Source organism: Schistocerca cancellata, chromosome 3, assembly GCF_023864275.1.
Source record: "Schistocerca cancellata isolate TAMUIC-IGC-003103 chromosome 3, iqSchCanc2.1, whole genome shotgun sequence".
NCBI classification, from domain to species: Eukaryota; Metazoa; Arthropoda; class Insecta; order Orthoptera; family Acrididae; genus Schistocerca; species Schistocerca cancellata.
In genome coordinates this window covers 895872645-895898329 of record NC_064628.1, presented here as the reverse complement: position 1 = coordinate 895898329, position 25685 = coordinate 895872645, and the positions used below count along the sequence as shown (strand labels likewise).

The 25685-nt window shown below is 39.5% G+C and overlaps 1 protein-coding gene across 4 annotated transcripts in view; it reads left to right on the top strand.

The window, feature by feature from the left end:
• LOC126175965 (pericentriolar material 1 protein-like) overlaps positions 1 to 25685 on the top strand; it is a 405228-nt gene that overhangs the window by 146494 nt on the left and 233049 nt on the right. For all 4 annotated transcript variants that reach the window (XM_049923056.1, XM_049923053.1, XM_049923054.1 and 1 more), the window contains 2 exons: positions 5 to 165; positions 8949 to 9128. In XM_049923056.1, coding sequence (XP_049779013.1) covers positions 5 to 165; positions 8949 to 9128 — 341 coding nt within the window. The remainder of the gene's footprint in view (positions 1 to 4; positions 166 to 8948; positions 9129 to 25685) is intronic.

The window sequence follows — 25685 nt, the reverse complement described above, 5'->3', positions numbered from 1 at the left end:
TTAGGAAGCAATAATGCTGCACCAAGAGCAGTTTGGACTCCTTCATCACAGCACTGTAATGTTCCTGAGGACACTGGTAGCACAGCAAATTTTGGAACAAATCATGATGGAGAAGCCAATTCTACCAACCACAGCAATTACAATCCGTGGCAACATGCTCTTCTGGTGAGTGGAAAACTAGTCCTGCAGCTTGTGCTTATTTCAAGGCAGCCTTAACTATAAAAAGAGTGTATGAAGGTGAATATTTAAATATTACATTTAATCATAGATGAAAAATTCTTATTAGTTGACAGAGGTATGTATTGATACATCTAATGCCAAAAAATTTGAGAAATCTCAAAAATATGTTGTTAGTAAGTAAATTATGAAATTGAATTTCTCCTGGTGTACAAAATGTTCAGACAAAACCAGCCAGCTTATAGAAATGCAGCCTGATGGCATCTTACACCACCACCACCACCACCACCATCATGAGCAGTTTCTAGACCCAGGCTGAGTCTGTTTGTAACATAAGCCTCACAATCTAGTCCTGTTTTCCCCACAATATTTCTGTTTTCACTCTGGTCCGGTCCTAGCCTCTTTTTTTTCAACACACTCCTCCACATCTTTCAGACATCTAGCCCTTGGTCTTTCTCTTTGCATCTTCATTTCATGTGTCTTCTTGGGAATCCTCTTGTTCTCCGTTCCCTTTAAGAGCCCATACCATCTTAGCCTTGATGTTTCTAGCCTGCTTTGCAAGGGTTCCTTTCTCACTATTTCCCTTGAACCTTTCTTTCCTCACCCTATCTCTCCTTGTTACTCCTATCCTACTTCTTAGGAACTTTATTTTGTGTGCCTTTAATGTGCTTACATCTTTTTTCTTCATTTCCCACATTTCAGATGCATAGGTCAGTATTGAGATGTAGTAAGTTCTATATATTACTTTTTTTTCAGTTTTCCTCTGTTGCACTTCCCAAATGCTTGACACTTTCCAACTTCTTCAGCTGTTCACCTCGAATCTTTATTTCACTAGTTGGATTAGCTTGCTTTCTATTTGTAACAAGGATCTCACAGTTGCGTACGTAAAATTTCATTCCATACTGTCTGCCAAGCACCCAGCTGTTCCTGAATCTAATCGTTCCGATTTTCCCAGATCATCAAGACACCTGTGAATACCATTGCTTTCATTTGGTCTTCTCCAGTTTTCTCTGCCACCTTAGTCATTATCTCACCCAAGACCACAATGAAGAGGAGAAGTGAATGCACCGTCCTGTTTCACATCACTTGTTTGCTGGAACCAATGTGTCCTTTCATTTCCCACTTTCATGCAACTCGTACTTCCACAGTCTCCTCCACTCTGTTAGGTGGATAACGGGGCTCCGGTGAAGCTGTGATAGGCCTAGCAAGCCAACAGTGAATCAACAACCAGCTTTCAACAAGGAAAAAGCCTCAGAAAGGATGTACCGAGGGTTGTAAATTGAAAATGGCTAAGTGTATAATCATGGGCATTAAGATATAATTGTTATTAATTAAACTTAGAAAAATTTTAGCCCCCATTGAATAGAAAATTGAAGACTGCAGCTCAAGGAAGACATCGTTACGACATGTCGCCTGTTATTGTGCAGGAATTGCCAGTTCCTGTACAGATGTTCAGTTTTCTACAGGTGCTGAGTGGTGTCTAGGATTGATATCAGAGCAGTAGGTATCCAAAGGAGTTGGAAATGAGTCAGAAAGTTTAATAGACAAGATATGAGTATGGAGTAGATTTGGGCCTCCTCTGGAGTTGAACAGGCCACCAGCCAGTTAGAATTGTCATGGTAGATGTCAGTCAGCAAAGGAACAGAATCCAAAGACCATTAGGAGAGAGAGGAGAGTACAAGATGTCCTGCCAAGCTGAAAGCCGCAGCCAGAGAGAACTAATGTCTCTTGACCGTTGCTTCTGGTCACATCCTGCAGTCAGCACATTATTCTTCCCATAATCACCTCACTGGTTGCCCAGATGCTGTCCAGGAAAACTTTGTCTGTCAACATTCTTTACCAGAACAAATAGTATTTTCGCTGAGGTAGTGACCCTACCTTGCATGTATGCCACCAGAAATTAGAGCACGAGTACTGACAGCAAAAGTTTTAAATAGAAAGAGATTTAAAACTGACCAGCCTGATGGTAGCCAGCACATAGAATTCAGCAAGGTTTGGGTTTGGTTTTTTGTTTCATGGGCAGGTTTTTGAAGGCAAGGATTACATTATATCCTTGCAAATTTCTATGAGGCTCTCCTCATTTCAGTTTATTCCACAGTGAACAGGATACTGCCCACAGTGTTTTGGAATTTTCTCTCCTTACTGATTCCTACATTACAATCCCAGCACAGGATGACCGTATACTTTCCGGGAATCTTACAGTTAAGAACCCCCAGTTCCTCCCAGAATTAATTTGGTCTTTCCTTCAACTGTCTTCATTATTCTATTTTTTCTACGATGTTTGTAGTTATCAGTTAGTTGCTGCTGATTTTTCTCCTAGCCAATACTTTTTAGCTACTGTATACACTTCAGTTTTTATTTCCCATTTATCATGAATATTCTCCGGAGCTTTATTTTTCATTGTATTTGTTTGGGCTTTGAACAGCAAAATAACTTCTTCCTCATTTAGCTCTTCTGTGTTCCACTTAAATAGAGATTTCATTTTTAGCTTTTTAAACTTAAAATTGCATTCTTATAGAACTATGTTGTTGTGTGTCAGGTCCAGTGTAGCTTCTGCTGTTTTTAATTTGATTGTTAAATCATTGTTTGACTAATACAGGATGAGGTAAATAAAAGTGGCCTGAAAGAGTGGAAATGATTGGATGTGAATGTATGCGTATTACCACACCCTGTGACGCACATACCACTTGTATGTCCGCCACATGATCCACACCAATTCAGAGTGTAATGTGGGCTGTGTCAGTGTGAGTGGAGCAATGCAAAGCGAACAGTGTTGTTCTCAGGGGGAGAAGTTTAATGGTGTCAAAGTGCCAGCAAAGAGTGCCATGCAGTGCTTAACCTGAAAATGGTGTGTGATAGGATCTATTTTGAACAAGTCAAAAACAATTCCGAAATGTTCTTGCACACCAGAAAATGTGGCTGCAGTTCACTACAAACTGCTTCTGACTCCTACCAAATCAACCAGATGCCTGTCACGGCAGCAGAGAAACTGCATAACTCCCATGAAACACCATTGCATGATCAGAAGATTGGGGCTTGGTTTGCAGTGTCTGCATGCCGCATTATTGGTCGCGTCTTCTTTCATCAGACGCTGACTTTGGTGCATTACATTGCCAACATTTTAAAACTATTTGCTATAGCATTAATGGAGGAGAAAGAGACCTACAGTTACTTCCAACAGAAAGCAGCAACTGCTGATACAGCCAGCCGAACCATGGTGTACATTTACACCATCTTCACATCTGACACAGTTGTTAGTAGAGGTCAGTCTGGTTGCAGCCCTACCTGGCGACTCAGGTCACCTGATCTGTCACTGCGATTACTTTGTGTTGGGAGCCCTCAAGTCTACTCATAGTCTTCGAGAACTGCGGCAGAACATTTTAGATAAGATTGCAATTCCAGCAGTCCAGCTTCGATCTGCCTTCAGACACTTGCTGACCAGGGCCAAAAGTGTCAAGAGATGAATGGTGGTCATTTTCAACATCTGCTATAGTCTGGTAAGTACTGTACTTCCTTTTCTCTGCTGTGTTTCTTTGTACCCTTGAACTATGTTCTCTGGGCCGCTTTTATTTGCCCCACCCTATAAGTAATTGATTTGATATATTCATTCACTATCTTGTGGTTACCCTGCATACATTCGTCTTGGATATTAATTGATAATCTACTAATCAGTCATCCCTCTTTTTTCTTTTTCACATGCCAAATGGTCTCACTTATGTCTTCTCTTCTTTTACTGACAGTGGTAGTCTGGTATTGGTAGTATATCATCAAGAATTCCCCAGGGAATGTGATATGGCTGTTTTTGTACTCTATGTGCATAAATGATCTGATGGACAGAATGAGCTGCAATCTGCAACTGTTTGTTGATTACACTGTAGTATATGAGTAAGTGTTGTCATCGAGTTACTGTAGGAGGATACAGGATGACTTAAAAAGAATTTCTATTTGGTGTGATGAATGCAGATTGCTCTAAATGTTAAGTTAATGCATATGGATAAGGAAAACAATCCTCTAATGTTCGAATATGTTATTAATGGTCTGCTGCTTGACAGTCATGTTGATTAAAAACCTAGGCGTAACATTACAAAGCAATCCGAAATGGAACAAGTGTTTAAGGTCGGTAGTAGGGAAGGCCATTGGTCAACTTTGGTTTGTTAGAAGAATTTGAGGAAAGTGGGCCTCCTGCATAAAGGAGACAACTTGTACGACACCATTGTGACCCATTCTCCGAAAATTATTTCGAGCAGTTAGTCCACGAACCCACGCGAATTGTAAATGGTTGCGAAAACACACTTGGCCTCTTAGCCACAAACAACCAGAGCTAATAGAGAGCATCATGACTGATACAGGGATTAGTGATCACAAGGTCGTTGTAGATAGGCTCAGTACCGTTTCTTCCAAATCCACCAGAAACAAACGAAAAATAATTTTATTTAAAAAAGCAGATAAAGTGTCACTAGAAGCCTTCCTAAGAGACAATCTCCATTCCTTCCGAACTGACTATGCAAATGTAGACGAGATGTGGCTCAAATTCAAAGATATAGTAGCAACAGCAATTGAGAGATTCATACCTCATAAATTGGTAAGAGATGGAACTGATCCCCCATGGTACACAAAACAGGTCCGAACGCTGTTGCAGAGGCAACGGAAAAAGCACGCGAAATCCCGAAGATTGGCTAAAATTTACAGATGCGCGTAATTGGGCACGGACTTCAACGCGAGATGCCTTTAATAGGTTCCACAACGAAACATTGTCTCGAAATTTGGTAGAAAATCCGAAGAAATTCTGGTCATATCTAAAGTACACAAATGGCAAGACGCAGTCAATACCTCCGCTGCGCAGTGCCGATGGTACTGTTACCGACGACTGTGCTGCTAAAGCGGAGTTATTGAACGCAGTTTTCTGAAATTCCTTCACCAGGGAAGACAAATGGAGTATTCCAGAATTTGAAACACGAACAGCTGCTAGCTCGAGTTTCTTCGAAGTAGATACCTTAGGGGGTGCGAAGCAACTCAAATCGCTTGATACGGGCAAGTCTTCAGGTCCAGATTGTATACCGATTAGATTCTTTTCACATTATGCTGATAAAATAGCTCCCTACTTAGCAATCATATACAACTGCTTGCTCACCGATAGATCTGTACCTACAGATTGGAAAATTGCGCAGGTCGCACCAGTGTTGAAGGAGTGTAGTAGGAGTAATCCATCGAACTACAGACGTATATCATTGACGTCGGTTTGCAGTAGGGTTTTGGAGCATATACTGTACTCAAACATTATGAATCACCACGAAGGGAACGATCTGTTGATACATAATCAGCATGGTTTCAGAAAACATCCTTCTTGTGCAATGCAGCTAGCTCTTTATTCGCACGAAGTAATGGCCGCTATCAACAGGGGATCTCAAGTTGATTTCGTATTTCTAGATTTCCGGAAAGCTTTTGACACCGTTCCTCACAAGCGACTTCTAATCAAGCTGCAGGCCTATGGGGTATCATCTCAGTTGTGCGACTGGATTTGTGATATCCTGTCAGGGAGGTCGCAGTTCATAGTAATAGACGGCAAATCATCGAGTAAAACTGAAGTGATATCAGGTGTTCCCCAGGGAAGTGTCCTGGGTCCTCTGCTGTTCCTGATCTATATAAATGACCTGGGTGACAATCTGAGCAGTTCTCTTAGGTTGTTCGCAGATGATGCTGTAATTTACCGTCTAGTAAGGTCATCCAAAGACCAGTATCAGTTGCAAAGCAATTTAGAAAAGATGGCTGTATGGTGTGGCAGGTGGCAGTTGACACTAAATAACGAAAAGTGTGAGGTGATCCACATGTGTTCCAAAAGAAATCCATCGGCATTCAATTACTCGATAAATAGTACAATTCTCAAGGCTGTCAATTCAACTAAGTACCTGGGTGTTAAAATTACGAACAACTTCAGTTGGAAAGACCACATAGATAATATTGTGGGGAAGGCGAGCCAAAGGTTGCATTTCATTGGCAGGACACTTAGAAGATGCAACAAGTCCACTAAAGAGACAGCTTACACTAGACTCGTTCGTCCTCTGTTAGAATATTGCTGCGTGGTGTGGGATCCTTACCAGGTGGGATTGACGGAGGACATCGAAAGGGTGCAAAAAAGGGCAGCTCGTTTTGTATTATCACTTAATAGGGAAGAGAGTGTGGCAGATATGATACGCGAGTTGGGATGGAAATCATTAAAGCAAAGACGTTTTTTGTCGCGGCGAGATCTATTTACGAAATTTCAGTCACCAACTTTCTCTTCCGAATGTGAAAATATTCTGTTGAGCCCAACCTACATAGGTAGGAATGATCATCAAAATAAAATAAGAGAAATCAGAGCTCGAACAGAAAGGTTTAGGTGTTCGTTTTTCCTGCACGCTGTTCGGGAGTGGAATGGTTGGGAGATAGTATGATTGTGGTTGAATAAACCCTCTGCCAAGCACTTGAATGTGAATTGCAGAGTAATCATGTAGATGTAGGTACTACTCAAGTGTTTGTGATTCCTATCAGGTCAGATTATGGAGAGACAGATAAACAGTTCAGAGGCATGCTGCTAAAGTTGTTATTGGTAGATTTGATCAATTTGTGAGTATTATGGAAATATTCTGTGAACTTAAATGGGAATCCCTGGAGGGAAGAGAGTCTTTTTGCAAAGCAATATTGAGAGGTTTTGAAAACTGGCATTTGGAGGTTAACAATTCTAATGCTGCCAAAATATGTTTTGCCTAAGGACCACAAAGATAAAGAGAAATTAGGGCTTGTATAGAAGCACATAAACAGTCGTTTTGATATGGGTAGCCATTTTTCCCCCACTCCATTTGCAAATAGAACGGGAAAGGAAATGACTAGTAGTGGTGCTAGGTACCCTCCGCCGTGTAGTGTGTGATGCCTTGTAGAGTATGTATGTGGATGTGAATGTAGTTATATGTGGCAATGAGTTTGTCTTCCCTTTTTATTTGCCTGTCGAATCAATCAACTTGTCGTAAATCTTTTCTGTTTCTTCATACACCTCAGTGTAAGTTAGCATATGCACTTGCATTATGACATTACACTGCAGTTTAATTTTTAATCTCATTAGGATTATTTTTGCTTGAAATTGTATGTATCTTCAATATTCAACCTCCGTTTTATCATTATAGTGACTCTCCTGAGTTGTACCTGTATCTACAACTTTGTAGTCTCCAGAACGTACACAGCCTGGCCATTTTGTCTTAGAAATTACAGTTATATGTATTTCCATTTTATCCATGTCCAGTTTTAAATTTCCTAATTTTCCATATTCTAATAGAGTTCTTACATTCCATGTGGCAATCTGCTTATATATTTTGGTTGTCTCAAGCTATCCTCTCCCAAATATATGAATGGAGACTAACATGGACTATTTTGGAACTTCCTGGCAGATTCCAACTGTGTGCTATCCAAGCAAAAGTCACAGCCTGACCTCGCAGCTTCACTTTCACCAGCACCTTCTCATCTCCTACATTCCAAACTTCACAGAAGTTCCTCCACTTACCTTGTCAAACCAGCACTCCCAGAAGAAAGGGTACTGCAGATATATGCCTTACCCACAGCCTAGGATGTTGTTTCCAGAATGAATTTTGACTTTGCAGTGCAGTGTGTGCTGATATGAAATTACCTGGCAGATTGAAACTGTGTGCCCGACTGGGCCTCCAGCTTGGCGCCTTTGCCTTTCACAAGCAAGTGCTGTACTGACTGCACTATCGAATCATGACTCACGATCCGCCCTCACAGCTTTACTGCCTCCAGAACCTCATCTCCTACCTTCCAGGTTAAATAGCAGTTCAAATCAACACACACTTAACTGCAGAGTGAAAATTCTTTTTGGAAACAATATCCCAGATTGTGGCTAAGCCATGTTTCCGCAGTACCCTATCTTCGAGGAGCTCTGGTCTGGCAAGGTATGCAGGAGAACCTTTGTGAAGTTCTATGAAGTGGCAATGAGCAGAAAAACTGTTTGGTATAAAAGTGTGGTGACATGTAAAATGTAGGTATGCTGGGCATGAAGGAAGGAAAATGGCCTGGAGTCGGTTCATACTTCTATGACATATAGTACTAGATAGGTTTTATATTTACAAGTTAACAATTTTTGGGCGATAGGTTACACACACACACACACACACACACACACACACACACACACACACACGCACACTTCCAACAGCTGTTTTTTAATGAGTCCATAATTTTACATTAATTAACACTGTTCTGTTGTAAGCAGGATTCCTCCTCTTTAATCAGTTTTCCCCCATATAATAACTTTAGTGCTCATTGATTAAATTAATTGTATTTCATGCAGAATTTCATGTGATTAAAAAGGCACAGGTGAACCATAAATTTCTTTTTGGTAGAACAGCAAGAGTCATGATGTAATAATTTGTTGCATTGATCCATGCAGGTATTAATTCGCCATTGAGGTGGTCATTTAGCAATAGAACCATGAATAGGCTGAAGATCAGAACTTATAATAATTTTCTATTAACATCACACAGGAAGTTTTAATCTCATTAAGTTAGTAGAAACACTTGATGGAACTGGTAATTACAATGTCTTCAATATGCTAATCTCAGATTAAGTGGCCTGAAAAAGAAGAGAGCACTCTTCTTCTTCTTCTTCTTCTCTCTCTCTCTCTTTTTTTTCCCAGTGAGGGCTTCTGTTAATCATGGCTTAATATAATTTTGCTTAAAGGTGTATGTCGCAAATGATATCTATATTCAGTCTGCTATTTTGCACAGCTGGAACAGCAACAGCAACAACAACACCAGCAGTACAATGCAAATAGTTATTACCAACAACTTTGGGCAGCAAGTCAAGTGCAACAACAGCAAGCTTTGCTTACAACTGTTAATCAGTGCTGTCAAATGCTGTGGTCTCAACAGCGGGAAATTGCATCACTACGTGCTGCTGTCAGTGCAGTAAGTATTAAAAATCACTTTAGCTATTCTTTAATTCATATAAAAATATTACATTACAAAATCTCAGTATAAAATTTTGCATTTTTCCTAATTTTCTCAGTAATAAACTTTTATATACTTAAAAGTATATAATAGACATACATACATACATTAATCCTTGTTCCATAGATCATGACATTTTGTAATGATGTGGAACATGTCACTTTAACATAAATTTTCTTTACACAAAATAATTAATTAATTTTTTTCTGTTACTACTTCATATCTAAGACTTCATCTATTGAGTAGAAGGAGTTCGCATTCAGAAACTCTCTTAATTTGCTTTTAAATGTTGGTTGGCTATCTGTCAGACTTTTAATACTATTTGGCAAATGACCAAAGATTTTTGTGGCAGCATAATTCACCCCTTTCTGTGCCAAAGTGAGATTTAATCAATAATAGTGTCTATCATCCTTTCTTTTAGTGTTGTAGCTATGCACTTCGCTGTTATTTTTGAATTGGGTTGGATTATTAATGACAAATTTCATAGATGAATATATGTATTGCGAAGGTACTGTGAATATCCCATGTTCCTTAAATAAATGTCTGCAAGGTGATCTTGGGTGGGCTCCAGCTATTATTCTGATTACACACTTTTGTGCAATGAATACTTTCTCTCTTAATGATGAATTGTTACAAATTTTGATGCCATATGAAAGCAGTGTATGAAAATAGGCATAGTAGACTAATTGGTTGCACAGGTCACACCAATATTCAAGAAAGTTAGTAGGAGTAATCCACTAAATTACAGGCCCATATCGTTAATGTCGATATGCTGTAGGGTTTTAGAACATATATTGTGCTCAAACATTATGAATTACCACGAAGAAAATGGTCTTTTGACACACAGTCAACATGGGTTTAGAAAACATCATTCCTGTGAAACACAACTAGCTCTTTATTCACATGAATTGGTGAGTGCTATTGACAAGGGATATCAGATCATTTCTGGATTTCCGGAAGGCTTTTGACACTGTACCACACAAGCGGCTCGTAGTGAAATTGCGTGCTTATAGAATATCGTCACCGTTATGTGACTGGATTTGTGATTTCCTGTCAGAGAGGTCACAGTTCATAGTAATTGACGTAAAGTCATTGAGTTAAACAGAAGTGATTTCTGGCGTTCCCCAAGGTAGTGTTATAGGCCCTTTGCTGTTCCTTATCTATATTAACGATTTTGGAGACAATCTGAGCAGCCGCCTTCAGTTGTTTGCAGATGACGCTGTCATTTATCGACTAGTAAAGTCATCAGAATATCAATACAAACTGCAAAACGGTTTAGAAAAGATATCTGAATGTTGCGAAAAGTGGCAGTTGACCCTAAATAACGAAAAGTGTGAGGTCATCCACATGAGTGCTAAAAGGAACTCATTAAACTTCAGTTACATGATAAATCAGTCTAATCTAAAAGCCATAAATTCAACTAAATACCTAGGTATTACAATTACGAACAACTTAAATTGGAAGTAACACATAGAAAATGTTGTGGGGAAGGCTAACCAAAGACTACGTTTTATTGGCAGGACACTTAGAAAATGTAACAGGTTTACTAAGGAGACTGCCTACACTACGCTTGTCCGTCCTCTTTTAGAATACTGCTGCACGGTGTAGAATCCTTACCAGATAGGACTGATGGAGTACATCGAAAAAGTCCAAAGAAAGGCAGCACGTTTTGTATTATCACGAAATATGGGAGAGAGTGTCACAGAAATGATACAGAATTTGGGCCGGACATCATTAAAAGAAAGGCGTTTTTCGTTGCGATGAAATCTTCTCACCAAATTCCAATCACCAACTTTCTCCTCCGAATGCGAAAATATTTTGTTGACACCAACCTACATAGGGAGGAATGCTCACCTAGATAAAATAAGGGAAATCAGAGCTCATGCGGAAAGATATAGGTGTTCATTCTTTCCACGCGCTATACGAGATTGAAATAATAGAGAATTGTGAAGGTGGTTGGATGAACCCTCTGCCAGGCACTTAAATGTGATTTGCAGAGTATCCATGTAAATGTAGATGTACTGATATGCTTATCACCAAAATTTTCAATAACCCTAACAGCATAAGTAGCCGAACCTAACCGTTTCAGCAGATTATCGATGTGTTTCTTCCAATTCAATTTCTCATCAGTGCACACACCTGGAAATTTTGGGTACTCTGCCTTAGCAACAGACTTTCATTAATAGTCAATATTTATCAATGTTGTTATGCCATTTACTGTACAGAATTGTATAAACTGTGTTTTCTCAAAATTTAGTGAGAGTCCATTTGCAGAGAACCACTTAATAATTTTCTGAAAGACATTATTTGCAATTTTCTCAAATGATTCTTGCTTCTTGGGTGTGATTACTATACTTGTATCATCAGCAAAGAGAACTAGCTTTGCATCTTCATGAATATAGAGTGGCAAGTCGTTAATGTACATTAAGAACAATAATGGACCCAAGACTGAACCCTGTGGGACACGATTCGTGATACCTCCTCAGTTAAAGGGCTCTGCTGGTTTTTGCGGACTATCTGTACTGTTAATTTCAACATTCTGCATTCTTCCAGGTAAGTATGAATTTAACCATTTGTGCACTGTCCCACTCATACCACAAAACCTGAGCTTATTTAGAAGAATTTCATGATTCACACAATCAAAAGCCTTTGAGACATCACAAAATATCCCAATGGGGTGATATTTGGTTATTCAATGCATTTAATATTTGATCAGTAACAGCATTTATAGCATTTTCTGTTGAGAAGCCTTTCTGAAAACCAAATTGACATTTTGCTAGTACTTCATTTTTACAAATATGTGATGCTACTCTTGAATTCATTACTTTTTCAAGAATTTTGGATAAAGCTGTCAGAAGTGAGATTGGGTGGTAGTTGTTAGCATCAGATCTATTACCTTTTTTATGCAATGGTTTAACAATAGTGTATTTCAGTCTATCTGGAAAAATGCCCTGTTTCAGTGAGCTACTACATATGTGGCTGAGAATCCTACTTATTTGTCGGGGACAAGCTTTTAGTACTCTGTTTCAAATGCCATCAATTCCATGTGAGCTTTTTCTTGTGAGTTAATTTATTTATTATTTTCCTAATTTCAGTAGGAGAGGCGAGTTGAATTTCAGTTTTATCAAATTGCATAGGTACTGCCCCTTCCATATACTGCCTTGCATTTTCTAATGAATAGCTGGATCCTATTTTATCTACAACACTTCAAAATGATTATTAATAATGTTTTCTAATTCTGACTTCTTGTTAACAAACTTTTCATTGTGTTTGATAGAAATATGGTCTTCCTGTGCTCTTGGTTGCCGTTTCCCTTTTCACAGTAGTCCAGATTGTTTTAATTTTATTATCAGATGTGCTAATCTCAGACATAATGCACATACTTTTGACTTTTTAATAACTTTCCTTAATACAGTGCAATAGTTTTTATAATGTTTCACTGTTTCAGGATCATTACTCCTTCTAGCTGTAAGGTACATTTCCCTTTTCTGTTTACAAGATATTTGTATCCCTTTAGTAAGCCATGGCTTTTTACGTGGTTTCTTACAACTATATTTCACTGTTTTCAAATATACTCACAAAGGTACACCTCATCCGAGTCTAACTTTTGCAAGCTTTCCCTAAAATTTGGAATTGTAAAATCGTTCATGGAACATGCTATTTTGGAGGGCTGTTTTGCATTACTGTATGGAGCTATATCATATACTGTAATTAGCTGTGCATCATGATCAGACAGACCATTCTTAACAGGAAAAGTTTTTATTTGATTAAATTTATCTTGGTCTATGAAAATGTTATCTATCAGTGTGCTGCTTTCCTGTACCACCCGAGTAGGAAAATCAATAATTGATGCCAAATTGAAAGAACCAAGTAATACTTCAAGGTCAAGTTTTCTGTCGGACTCTTTCAGAAAATTTACGTTGAAATCCCCACAAACAATAATTCGCTTTGACAGGTAACACAAAAAAGAATCCAAGTTTTTCAAAAATAGTTAAAAATTTCTGAATGGGGACCTATACACGGCTACAATTATGAGAGTGCCATTGTTTAATTTAAGTTCAAATGCACATGCTTCTATATGTTGCTCTATAATGTCTCTACTTAAATGCGCTGAAAGCTTATATCCAACTACATTTACCAGTTCCATAGCTGTGACTATATGATGTTCAGACAGGCATAGTACATTTGTTCCACCCTCAGTTTCTAAATCTTCTAAACAAACAAGAAGCTCATCTACTTTGTTTTTTAATCCCATGATATTCTGATGCAATATATTAACATTATTTTTCACTGTGCTTTTATGTGAATCTTGTGACATATTAACATTATTTTTCACTATACTGTTATGAGAATCTAGTGATATTTTCACATCTCTAGCACCTGCCTCTCAGAACTTCTCATTAAGCCTAATTTCAATCAATGTAGAATGACTGGACACTGATCTTAGCCTGAAAAAGTACTCCCATGAGTTTCAGCGCACATTGCTGATCATTTATGAATGTGGCTGCCTAAGAGGAACTACTCAGTACTACTTTTGGTGTAATTAAATTTGCAGTACAGTAAATACATTAACAAGAAATGATGCCTGAGTTTACAGTTCATATCCATATGTCTCTTCACAAAAGCTCTGTTGCAATTCACATATTCATGTCTTTGTCAGGCAATATCATGCATATTGTTGTTTAACTTCGATTCAGCTTTACTTGTATTAGAAACGAACTGTGTTACGAAATCTGTATTCTATGAGTTCCCAAATCACATAATATTTGGTAATATTGTGGTTTGAGACTGTGTGTCATTTGTTTACTTGTTGATTGGCCACCTGCCAGTTTTATTATAAAATTTGTTTGTACATACCATTAACATTATTTTTTAGCTTGTTGGTGTCATTACTTATTTAAGAGTCTTATTCGTATCTTATCTCTCAAAACTCGTTTTCAGAAAGTCGGTAGATGAGTTTTGTTTTTCTGCATTTTTTCTGTTGCTGCAGCATAACAACTCTGAATTAAACTAAACATTAATAAAAAAAATTGTCACTTGACTAACTAGTAAGAAAAATATTGCTAGGGGACTGGATGATGCAATCATTGCCAGTGTAACATCATTGTGTTTATGGGGAAGTGAAGAATTTGGTTTTACTACCAGTCTTGCAGAACATGTGCTGCACAGCAGTCACATTTAGGTTCCAAGATGGCCGCCGAGTAAGTGACGCCAGAAACCATTTCCAGAAAGTTAAGTGATTTAGACAGGAATATAATTTAGTTTAACGCTGACAACAAATTAAATACATGCATTAGTGTATCATATAGTCTTGCCGTTAAAGGTTTGACTTTTCTTTGCGTATTTTTTCAGAAAACACGAAAAGATCGTAACTTCGCGAAGTCACGCTTAGGCTTAAATTTTGTAAACGTGTTTGTTTCTTGTTTCACGGTAATTTAACTAATTTCTCGGTAACAAATAAGTAAACTACCGTAAATAGTGTATAACTTCATTGTTTTAATACAGATTTCAGTAAAACAGCATAACTTTATATCAGAAACTTGCTTATATACACTTGTTTATAGGCCTAATTCTCGTAACGTTTTTGGAGAATCAAAGTTAAAGTATCTCGTTTAATTGTCCTTTTTTTCATTCCATCGAGTGAAATATAAAATAAATAGCGTATACGTTCATTGTTTTAATACAGATCTCAGAAAAACAGCGGAATTTTAAATCAGAAACTTGCTTATATACATTTGTGAATAGGCTTAATTCTTGTAACTTCTTTTTTGATTTTCGGTAATTTAATTGATCTATTCTAGCTAAAGTATTATTTGCCATGAGTGAGAAGTGCCTGACTTGCCGTAGAATTGTTAGTTCCGGGATTTGGTGTGATGGATGCAATAGTTTTTTTTCACTGGGGGGACTGCAGTGGCGCGGGTGTCGGGAAAGTGGATGAGGTTCATCAGTGGTTATGTAGGATTTGCAGCAGAGATAGGAAGATAGTGGAACAGGAGGGGAAAATTGCTGCCCTTCAGGCTGAGCTAGATCAGGCTAGGGAAGATCTGGACAGGTTAAGGAGGGAGAAGGGCAAAGAGAGGTGGGAAGTGGCAACAGGTAGCAGAAGGAACAGGCCTAGAACTAAGTCTGACAGTTTTGTGGTGAATGTCAAAAATTAGTTTGACCTGTTGCTTCAGTTAGAAACTGATGAGCCTCAAGCAGAGGTAGGTGTAGACAGGACACAACAAACTTTCAATAGGAAATTGAAAAAGAATGTAGGAAAGCCATCGAAAAGGAAGAAAGTTTTGTTGTTAGGTAGTTCTCATGCCAGAGGTGTAGGCCAACTTCTGCAGGAGGAATTAGGACCAGAATACCAGGTCACAAATTTTTTCAAACCAAGTGCTAGTCTGAATCAGGTGACAGAGGATTTAGGTTCACTCTGTAAAGGATTTACCAGGGAAGACACCATGGTTATTGTGGGAGGGCCAGGGAACAGCATCGACAGAGATCCTGGGTACAGTATAGAGTGTGACCTGGTAAAGATTGCATCGGCATCGAGACACACCAATGTTGAATTTGTATCTGTCCTGAGACACCATGACCAGCCTCATTTGAACTCTTTTGTTGGGAGAGTTAATTTGGAGTTGGAACGGCTGCTTGGGTCGGGTGCGGGGGCTCATATTGGTGTGGTTCCTGTTGATTCTCTCAGTAGGTGGGACTATACCAGGCACGGCCTACATCTCAACAGGAAAGGGAAGGGGAAACTGGCTGGGGTAATAGCAGGAAATTTAAGGGGGGGAGGCACTGCCATGAACGGTAAAATACCAGTGGTTACAGGTGTTGGAGCAGCACCTTTTTTAGGATAGGTAAGGCAGAAAGATGTCAAGTTCTACGAGAGGTCAGGATTGAAACAAACCTTCAGTTTAGGAAAGAAATTAAACAGCACAATTCTAGCACATTGGATCACCAACCACAGCTGTCAATTATAAATTTTCACCAATCACCAGAAATTTTATGTCCACCAAGTTGTGTCTCAGTCCTAGGTAATTGCATTGATGAATTAGTCACCCAACCCAGTTGACATAATCTGCCTCTCTGAACACCATGTGACCACTGGTATAGCAACTAGGCCTAAGCACAATGAGAAACTCAGACAGGAGAGGACTGCAAATGTTAGAATAAGGAAAGGTTCTCATAAAAATATAATTAAAAATAATGTAAGTATATTTCATCAAAATATTGGGAGTTTAAAGAATAAAATAGATGAACTTCTGGTTTGTTTAGAAGATTTAGAAGCTGAGGATGAAATAGATATACTATGCCTGTCTGAGCATCACATTGTTACTGATATGGATAAGGTAAATGTGGATATAAGCTCTCTGCACATATAAGCTCTCTGGATATATGTGGATATAAGCTCTCTGCACATGTAATGAGAGAAAATATGGAGAAAGGAGGAGTTGCCATATATGTCAAAAGTTATCATTGTGCAAAAAGTATAGAAACAAAAAAGTTTTGTGTAGAGAAACATATAGAAGCATGTGCCTGTGAGCTTAAATTAAATAAAGGCACATTTATAATTGTAACTGTATATAGGTCCCCATCAGGAAATTTTCATCTATTTCTGAAAAATTTGGACTCCTTGTTGTGCTATCTGTCAGACAGGGGGAAGCAAATTATTATTTGTGGGGACTTCAATGTAGATTCGCTGAAAGAGGGTAATAGGAAAAATGACCTTGAAGTATTACTCAGTTCTTTCAATTTGACAGCCGTTATTGATTTTCCTACTCGGGTGGTAAAGGATAGCAGCTCACTGATAGATAACTTCTTTATAGACCAAGATAAGTTTAACCAGATAAATGCTCAGCATGTTGAGAATGGTCTTTCTGATCATGGTGCACAGCTAGTTACAATAAATGACATAGCTCCATTCAGCAATACTAAACAGTCCTCCAAAGTAGTACGTTCAGTCAACGATATTAACAATTGCAAATTTCAGGGAAAGCCTACAGCAGTTAGACTGGGATGAGGTGTACCGTGAACCTGATGCCAATTTAAAATATAATTTATTTCATGACATTTTTATAAATGCATTTGAAAACTGCTTCCCCAAGAAAATAGTTAAATATACTCGTAAGAAACCTCGTAACAAACCATGGCTTACTAAGGGAATAAAAATATCTTGTAACCGGAAAAGGGAAATGTATCTGACAGCAAGAAAGAGTAGTGACCCAGAAACTATCAAACATTATAAAAACTACTGTGTTATACTAAGAAAAGTTATTAAAAAATCCAGAAGTATGTGTATCATGTCTGAAATCAGCAACTCTGATAATAAAATTAAAACAATTTGGAATATTATTAAAAGAGAAACAGGTCAACCAAGAGCACAGGAAGACAGTATTACCATGAAATTGAATGAAAACTTTACGAACAAAAAGTCAGAAGTTGAAAATATTTTTAATAATCATTTTCTAAATTTTGTGGATATAGTAGGATCGAGGTGTTCATTAGAAGATGCTAGGCTGTTAATGGAAGAGGCCATACCTATGCAATTTGATACAATTGAAATCTCACCCACTTCTCCCTCTGAAATTAGGAAAATAATAAACTTGCTTAAAAGCAAAAACTCACATGGAATTGATGGCATTTCCAGCAAAATACTAAAAGCTTGTTCTCAACAGATAAGTAAGATTCTCAGCCACCTGTGTAATAGCTCTCTGGAACAGGGCATTTTCCCTGATAGATTGAAATATGCTATTGTTATACCTTCGCATACAAAGGGGGATAGATCTGATGTCAACAATTACTGTCCAATCTCCCTTCTAACAGCTTTATCCAAAATTTTTGAGAAAGTAATGTATTCAAGAGTAGCTTCACATATCTGTAACAATGAAGTACTAACAAAATGTCAGTTTGGTTTCCAGAAAGGTTTTTCAACATAAAATGCCATATATGCTTTCACCAATCAAATTTTGAATGATCTGAATAACCGAACACCACCCATTGGGATTTTTTGTGATCTCTCAAAGGCTTTTGATTGTATAAATCATGAAATTCTGCTAGACAAGCTAAAGTATTGTGGCATGAGTGGGACAGTGCACAAATGGTTTAATTTGTACCTAACTGGAAGAGTGCAGAAAGTTGAAATAAGTAGTTCTCATAATATGCAAAGATCAGCACATTCCTCAAACTGGGGAACTATCAAGAATGGGGTTCCACAAGGGTCAGTCTTGGGTCCTTTGTTGTTCTTAATATATATTAATGACTTGCCATTCTATATTCATGAAGAGGCAAAGTTAGTTCTCTTTGCTGATGATACGAGTATAGTAATCACACCTGACAAACAAGAATTAACTGATGAAATTGTCAATACTGTCTTTCAGAAAATTACTAAGTGGTTCCTTGTAAACGGACTCTCACTGAATTTTGATAAGACACAGTACATACAGTTCCGTACAGTGAATGGTATGATGCCATTAATAAATATAGACCTTAATCAGAAGCATATAGCTAAGGTAGAATATTCCAAATTTTTAGGTGTGTCCATTGATGAGAGATTAAATTGGAAGAAACACATTGATGATCTGTTGAAACGTTTGAGTTCAGCTACTTATGCAATAAGGGTCATTGTAAATTTTGGTGATAAACATCTTAGTAAATTAGCTTACTACGCCTATTTTCACTCGTTGCTTTCGTATGGCATCATATTTTGGGGTAATTCATCACTGAGGAATAAAGTATTTATTGCACAAAAGCGTGTAATCAGAATAATAGCTGGAGTCCACCCAAGATCATCCTGCAGACATTTATTTAAGGATCTAGGGATATTCACAGTAGCTTCTCAGTATATATACTCTCTTATGAAATTTGTTATTAACAACCAAACCCAATTCAAAAGTAATAGCAGTGTGCATGACTATTAGGAGAAAGGATGATCTTCACTATTCAAGATTAAATCTAACTTTGGCACAGAAAGGGGTGAATTATACTGGCACTAAAGTCTTTGGTCACTTACCAAATAGTATCAAAAGTCTGACAGATAACCAAGTATTTAAGAAGAAATTAAAAGAATTTCTGAATGACAACTCCTTCTACCCCATAGAGGAATTTTTAGATATAAATTAAAAATATACATATATATTTAAAAAAATAAAAAACACAAAAAATGAAAAAGTTGTTGTATTAACTTAAGTATGTTGTTAAATTAACTTAATTATGTCATGTATTGGAAAATTTGACTCGTTCCACATCATTACGAAATATCGTATTCATGATCCATGGAACTAGTATTAATCTAATCTAATCTAATCTAATCTAGAGACAGACATAGGTTTTGACTCTTTTGAATAGACTCATGAGTACTACCAGTAACATCTAACAAACAATATATGTTTTGTTCCTTTTCTTAATAATCTTTTCTTAATAATCAATTATTCAATTGAACTTCTATGGTTGTCCTCAGAAAAGATTTACAGTGACGTTGATATTCAAGAACTGCACAAGTTCTATACTTGCTCACTTGTTGGAATATGAGTTGATAGTTGCATCTATAGAATCATGAGATGGCAGGCATAATATATGAATGCAGTGAGTATGCAATGAGTGTATGAATGCAGTGAGTACCAGTACAGTAGCAGTCTGAGAAAACATGTAAGATGACTGTCACAGACAAAATCTGTCTAAGAAGAGCTCTTCATTACTTCTTTCAGTGTAATTAGATTTGCAGTTCAATAAATACGAGGGCGGTTCAGAAAGTAACCTCCGATCGGTCACAGTGTGGGTTGTGGGGGGAGTAGCGATGCCATCTGTGCGTTCACGCACTCAACAGGTCAGTCAGCATCAAGCCGTGGTCGAGTGAACGTCGTACCTGCGCTAGTTTAGTTTTTGTGGCAGTTTGAAATGTGTGCTGCAATAGAAAACCCCGCCAAATGTGAAGTGTGTGCTGTCATAAGGTTTTTTACAGCCAAAGGATATTCTGCAGCAGCTATTCATCGTGAGCTTTGTGCCGTGTACGGACCAAGAGTTATGAGTGAAGGAGTTGTCCGTGAATGGGTACGTTTATTTAAAAGTGGACGAGAAAACGTTCATGATGAAGAGAGGAGTGGTAGACCATCATTGGTGACTGACGAACTCGTTCAGACAGTTGATGCAAAAGTTCGTGAAAATCGACGTTTCTCAATGTCGGAGTTGTCTACTGGTTTTCCACAGATTTCTAAGACTCTCTTGTACGAGATAGTGACAGCAAGATTGGGTTATCGTAAGTTCTGTGCACGATGGGTGCCCAAAATTCTTACCGACCACCACAAAACTCAAAGAATGGCCTCTGCATTAGACTTTCTGTCACATTATGAGGACGAAGGAGAACCATTGTTAAACAGAATCGTGACCGGTGACGAAACCTGGATTAAGTACGTGAACCCTGAGACAAAAGAACAATCAAAGATGTGGGCACATTCAAATTCGCCTACCAAACCAAGAAAAGCCTCGCAAGATTTTTCTGCCAGAAAACTGATGGCAACGGTGTTTTGGGATGCCAAAGGGGTGTTGTTGGTTGAATTCATGGAACGTGGTACGACCATTAATCAAGACGTGTACTGTGAAACAATAAAAAAGTTACGACGGGCTATACAGAACAAACGCCGTGGTATGCTGACTTCCGGTATTGTTTTTTTGCACGATAACGCCCGTCCTCACTCTGCTCGCAGAACAACGGCCCTTCTTGAGTCCTTCAAGTGGGACGTTATCAACCATCCACCTTACAGCCCAGACCTGGCGCCAAGTGATTATCACCTCTTCATGCATTTGAAGAAATGGCTCGGGTCACAGCGGTTTGGTGACGACGAAGAGCTCAAAGATGCGGTCACAGGCTGGCTCCAGGCACAAGTGGGTGATTTTTATGCAGAAGGAATTTCAAAGCTTGTGAAGAGATACGATAAGTGCCTCAATCGCTATGGAGGCTATGTAGAAAAATAGTGCAAAGATGTAGTTGTAAGATGTATATATTAAAATATTTTTATTTAACTTGGTGTATTTTTTTAAATCAACCGGAGGTTACTTTCTGAACGGCCCTCGTATATTAACAGTAAAAGATGCCTGAATTTATAGTTCATATCCATATGTCTCTTTATAAGAAGCTCTGTTGTAATTCACATGTTGCATGTCTTTATCACATACAAAATTGAAGTACTCTATTTGTTTGGAGAGAAGAGATGAAATCTATGCTCACATATAAATGAATAAGTGTAGTTTTTAGTAAGTCTATGTAAGAACTGATTGAAGGGATCATCTGCAGCATAGAAATTATCTAGATGAATCTGAGGAGGGACTAACATCTATGTCATGAAAACATAGGTGCCATGATGATGATACACTCCTGGAAATTGAAGTAAGAACACCGTGAATTCATTGTCCCAGGAAGGGGAAACTTTATTGACACATTCCTGGGGTCAGATACATCACATGATCACACTGACAGAACCACAGGCACATAGACACAGGCAACAGAGCATGCACAATGTCGGCACTAGTACAGTGTATATCCACCTTTCGCAGCAATGCAGGCTGCTATTCTCCCATGGAGACGATCGTAGAGATGCTGGATGTAGTCTTGTGGAACGGCTAGCCATGCCATTTCCACCTGGCGCCTCAGTTGGACCAGCGTTCGTGCTGGACGTGCAGACCGCGTGAGACGACGCTTCATCCAGTCCCAAACATGCTCAATGGGGGACAGATCCGGAGATCTTGCTGGCCAGGGTAGTTGACTTACACCTTCTAGAGCACGTTGGGTGGCACGGGATACATGCGGACGTGCATTGTCCTGTTGGAGCAGCAAGTTCCCTTGCCGGTCTAGGAATGGTAGAACGATGGGTTCGATGACGGTTTGGATGTACCGTGCACTATTCAGTGTCCCCTCGACGATTACCAGTGGTGTACGGCCAGTGTAGAAGATCACTCCCCACACCATGATGCCGGGTGTTGGCCCTGTGTGCCTCGGTCGTATGCAGTCCTGATTGTGGCGCTCACCTGCACGGCGCCAAACACGCATACGACCATCATTGGCACCAAGGCAGAAGCGACTCTCATCGCTGAAGACGACACGTCTCCATTCGTCCCTCCATTCACGCCTGTCGCGACACCACTGGAGGCGGGCTGCACGATGTTGGGGCGTGAGCGGAAGACGGCCTAACGGTGTGCGGGACCGTAGCCCAGCTTCATGGAGACGGTTGCAAATGGTCCTCGCCGATACCCCAGGAGCAACAGTGTCCCTAATTTGCTGGGAAGTGGCGGTGCGGTCCCCTACGGCACTGCGTAGGATCCTACGGTCTTGGCGTGCATCCGTGCGTCGCTGCGGTCCGGTCCCAGGTCGACGGGCACGTGCACCTTCCGCCGACCACTGGCGACAACATCGATGTACTGTGGAGACCTCACGCCCCACGTGTCGAGCAATTCGGCGGTACGTCCACCCGGCCTCCCGCATGCCCACTATATGCCCTCGTTCAAAGTCCGGCAACTGCACATACGGTTCACGTCCACGCTGTCGCGGCATGCTACCAGTGTTAAAGACTGCGATGGAGCTCCGTATGCCACGGCAAACTGGCTGACACTGACGGCGGCGGTGCACAAATGCTGCGCAGCTAGCGCCATTCGACGGCCAACACCGCGGTTCCTGGTGTGTCCGCTGTGCCGTGCGTGTGATCATTGCTTGTACAGCCCTCTCGCAGTGTCCGGAGCAAATATGGTGGGTCTGACACACCGGTGTCAATGTGTTCTTTTTTCCATTTCCAGGAGTGTAGTAGTAGTAGTAGTAGTAGTAGTAGTAGTAGTAGTATTTATTCATCCTTTGATCATTTTGTACAGCAGCATGGACATACCACTAAGAAGGACACTGGATGTAGATTGCGTAACTGGAAAAGGGTTTTTTTGTCCTAATTATGTACAACAAGTACAATGTAACTTGTATATTCTATCTCATATCTTGTCAATGACGCCACTTCACACATGATTTTACTCATCAGTTACTATCACACTTCAACAGCTTTTGTAATGCCCAATGTCTGAAACAATCAAAACAGAGAAACCGCACCAGATCAGATCAGTCTTTATATAAAAGTCATAGTAAAACGTGTATAAGTGAACTAAATGACAAGACTGTGTGAATGTGAATAATTTTTGTATTAGTTGCTGTAAAAACTATTAGATATTATCATCATCATCATCATCATCATCATCATCATCATCATCAAAACTTTCTTAAATATATCTAACAATGGAAAGTCCAGGATGGAATAACAACAGTATTATGAAAAGGATAAATTTCTATCACCATATAGAGGAGATATTGAGAGGACCAACATAAAGCCTGCCATACATTCAAGCTTTTGGACAAAAGGCCTTCTTCTGAAGTTGAAAAACAAACACTCATTCACACAGGCACAACTCACACAAGGATACTACTGCCTGTTTCCAGACTGTGACAACACCTGCTGGAAGAAGCAATCTGGTGCAGGGTGGGTGGTGGGTGTAAGGAAGTGGCTGGTGCGGAGAGACGGAGGGGAAGGAAAAGCTGGGCAGGGGTGGGGGAATGTGCTGTGCTGCTTGTGGGAGCATACAGGGACATAGTGGAGTAGGATAGGTTTGTTAGGTGCAATTGGGAGGCTTAGTGGACAGGAGGTGAGGGGGACGGGGAATTGAAAAGGAGAGAAATAAGGCTATTGGGTATGTTGGTGGAATAAAAGGCTATGTAGTGCTGGAGTGGGAGCAGGGAAGGAGATGGGTAGGTGAAGGATAGTTGCGAGTTGTGCTTAGGTGAAGGTGTGTGTGTGTGTGTGTGTGTGTGTGTGTTTTCTACTTCAGAAGAGCGCCTTTTGGACAGAAGCTTAGATGTATGGCAGCTTTTTTATTTGCTTGTCTGTGATTCTCCATCCTCTCCTAAATTCAGAGCAGGAAAAAAAATTAGTACACCTTTTCAGAGGTTTCTAATTCGATCAAGATTTTTGCTGCAACAGTGTATATGGAGTACATGAAATGATTACGTTTACAGATCAGTAGCACAAGCAGTCTGTGGTACCAAGTATCTACCAATGCTGAAACACACATATTAGTACATGTTATAGCCTCCATGGGCAGCAATGCTGCCAGTGACTCTGGCACCCATCGTACAGATGGTGAATGCTGTCCTTGGATACATTATGCCACGTCTGCTCGACCTATTCACATAGTTCGGTAAGAGTTGTTGGTTGCTGAGTTGGTTGAGTCACTTCTTGTGCCATCATATTCCACATGTGTTCAATTGGAGACAAGTCCAGATATCATACTGACCAGGGAAGTTGCTGCATGTCCTGCAGAGCATGATGAGTTTCACTGGCAGTGTCGGTGAACATTATCCTGTTGGAAGGACATCATCTTCCTGTTGCAAGAATGGTAAAAGAATGGATCTAATAACATTCTACATGTAGCAAATGCTGGTTAGCGTCTTCTCCACGCCCCAGATCATAAGGCTTGGGGTAGAGCTGTGTTTCTTGGACAAATGCACTCTACAAGACTGAGTTCACCAGGTCTAAGTCGTACATGCAAACAGTCGTCACCTGAATGCAGGCAGAATCTGCTTTCATTGCCAAAGACCACAGCGCACCATTCCATCTTCCAAGTGATCCTCTGATGGACCAGTCAAGTCGTGCACATCGATGCTGTGGCGTGGGAGGAAGATCGGCTAGAGATGTGCGTGCTCGTAGTCCTACTGCTAATAACCAGTTCACAACAGCCGTGTTGACACATCTGTGCTCACAAGCACTCTTATCTGTGCTGTGGTAGCTGTACGATCTGCCACTGCTGTCCTTACAATATGACGATTCTGGTGGGCATCTCTGCTGCACGGATGTCCAGAACCTCATCTAGAGGTATGAGAATGTTGATGTGATCACTGATATCAGCATCATTGCACAACTGATACAGCATATCCAACTTTTGTAGCAGTTCTCTGAAATGATTATCTCACCACTTGGAAGACCACAATTTGACCCCTTTCATACTTGCTCAATTGAGTTGGCTGCAGGAAGCACAAATGCATCTCTATGACATGGTTGTCTGCTTGCTTCATGTGTTTGCAGAACACTGTCTGCAAGCATTCTTTATTAAAGGACAGACTCAGATGGCACTCTGGTAACTGTGCGACTACGCTACCTGTTGGTGGATGATGTTGAAACCATTACTAGTACATCTAACATTACCCAGGTGGCATGTTCCATCATCAGATCAAAATTGAAGTCATCTTTCCAGGTGTACTAATTTTTTTTCCAGCATTTCATAGCTAATGTTTTTACATTCTTTGTTTCTACAGCCAATACACTGGAGAGTATTATAGGTTTATACAGCTTGTTTCTTTGATACAGAGCCTTTGTTTGTACTTGTCCATGAAAATTGTTCATATTTCTAGTTTCATAATTGAAACCTTTGTGTATGCACAGTCCTACTAGTTCAAAATCATAAGTTTTTAAAATTATTCCTGCATGATTCGCTATTTGGATGGATTACTAG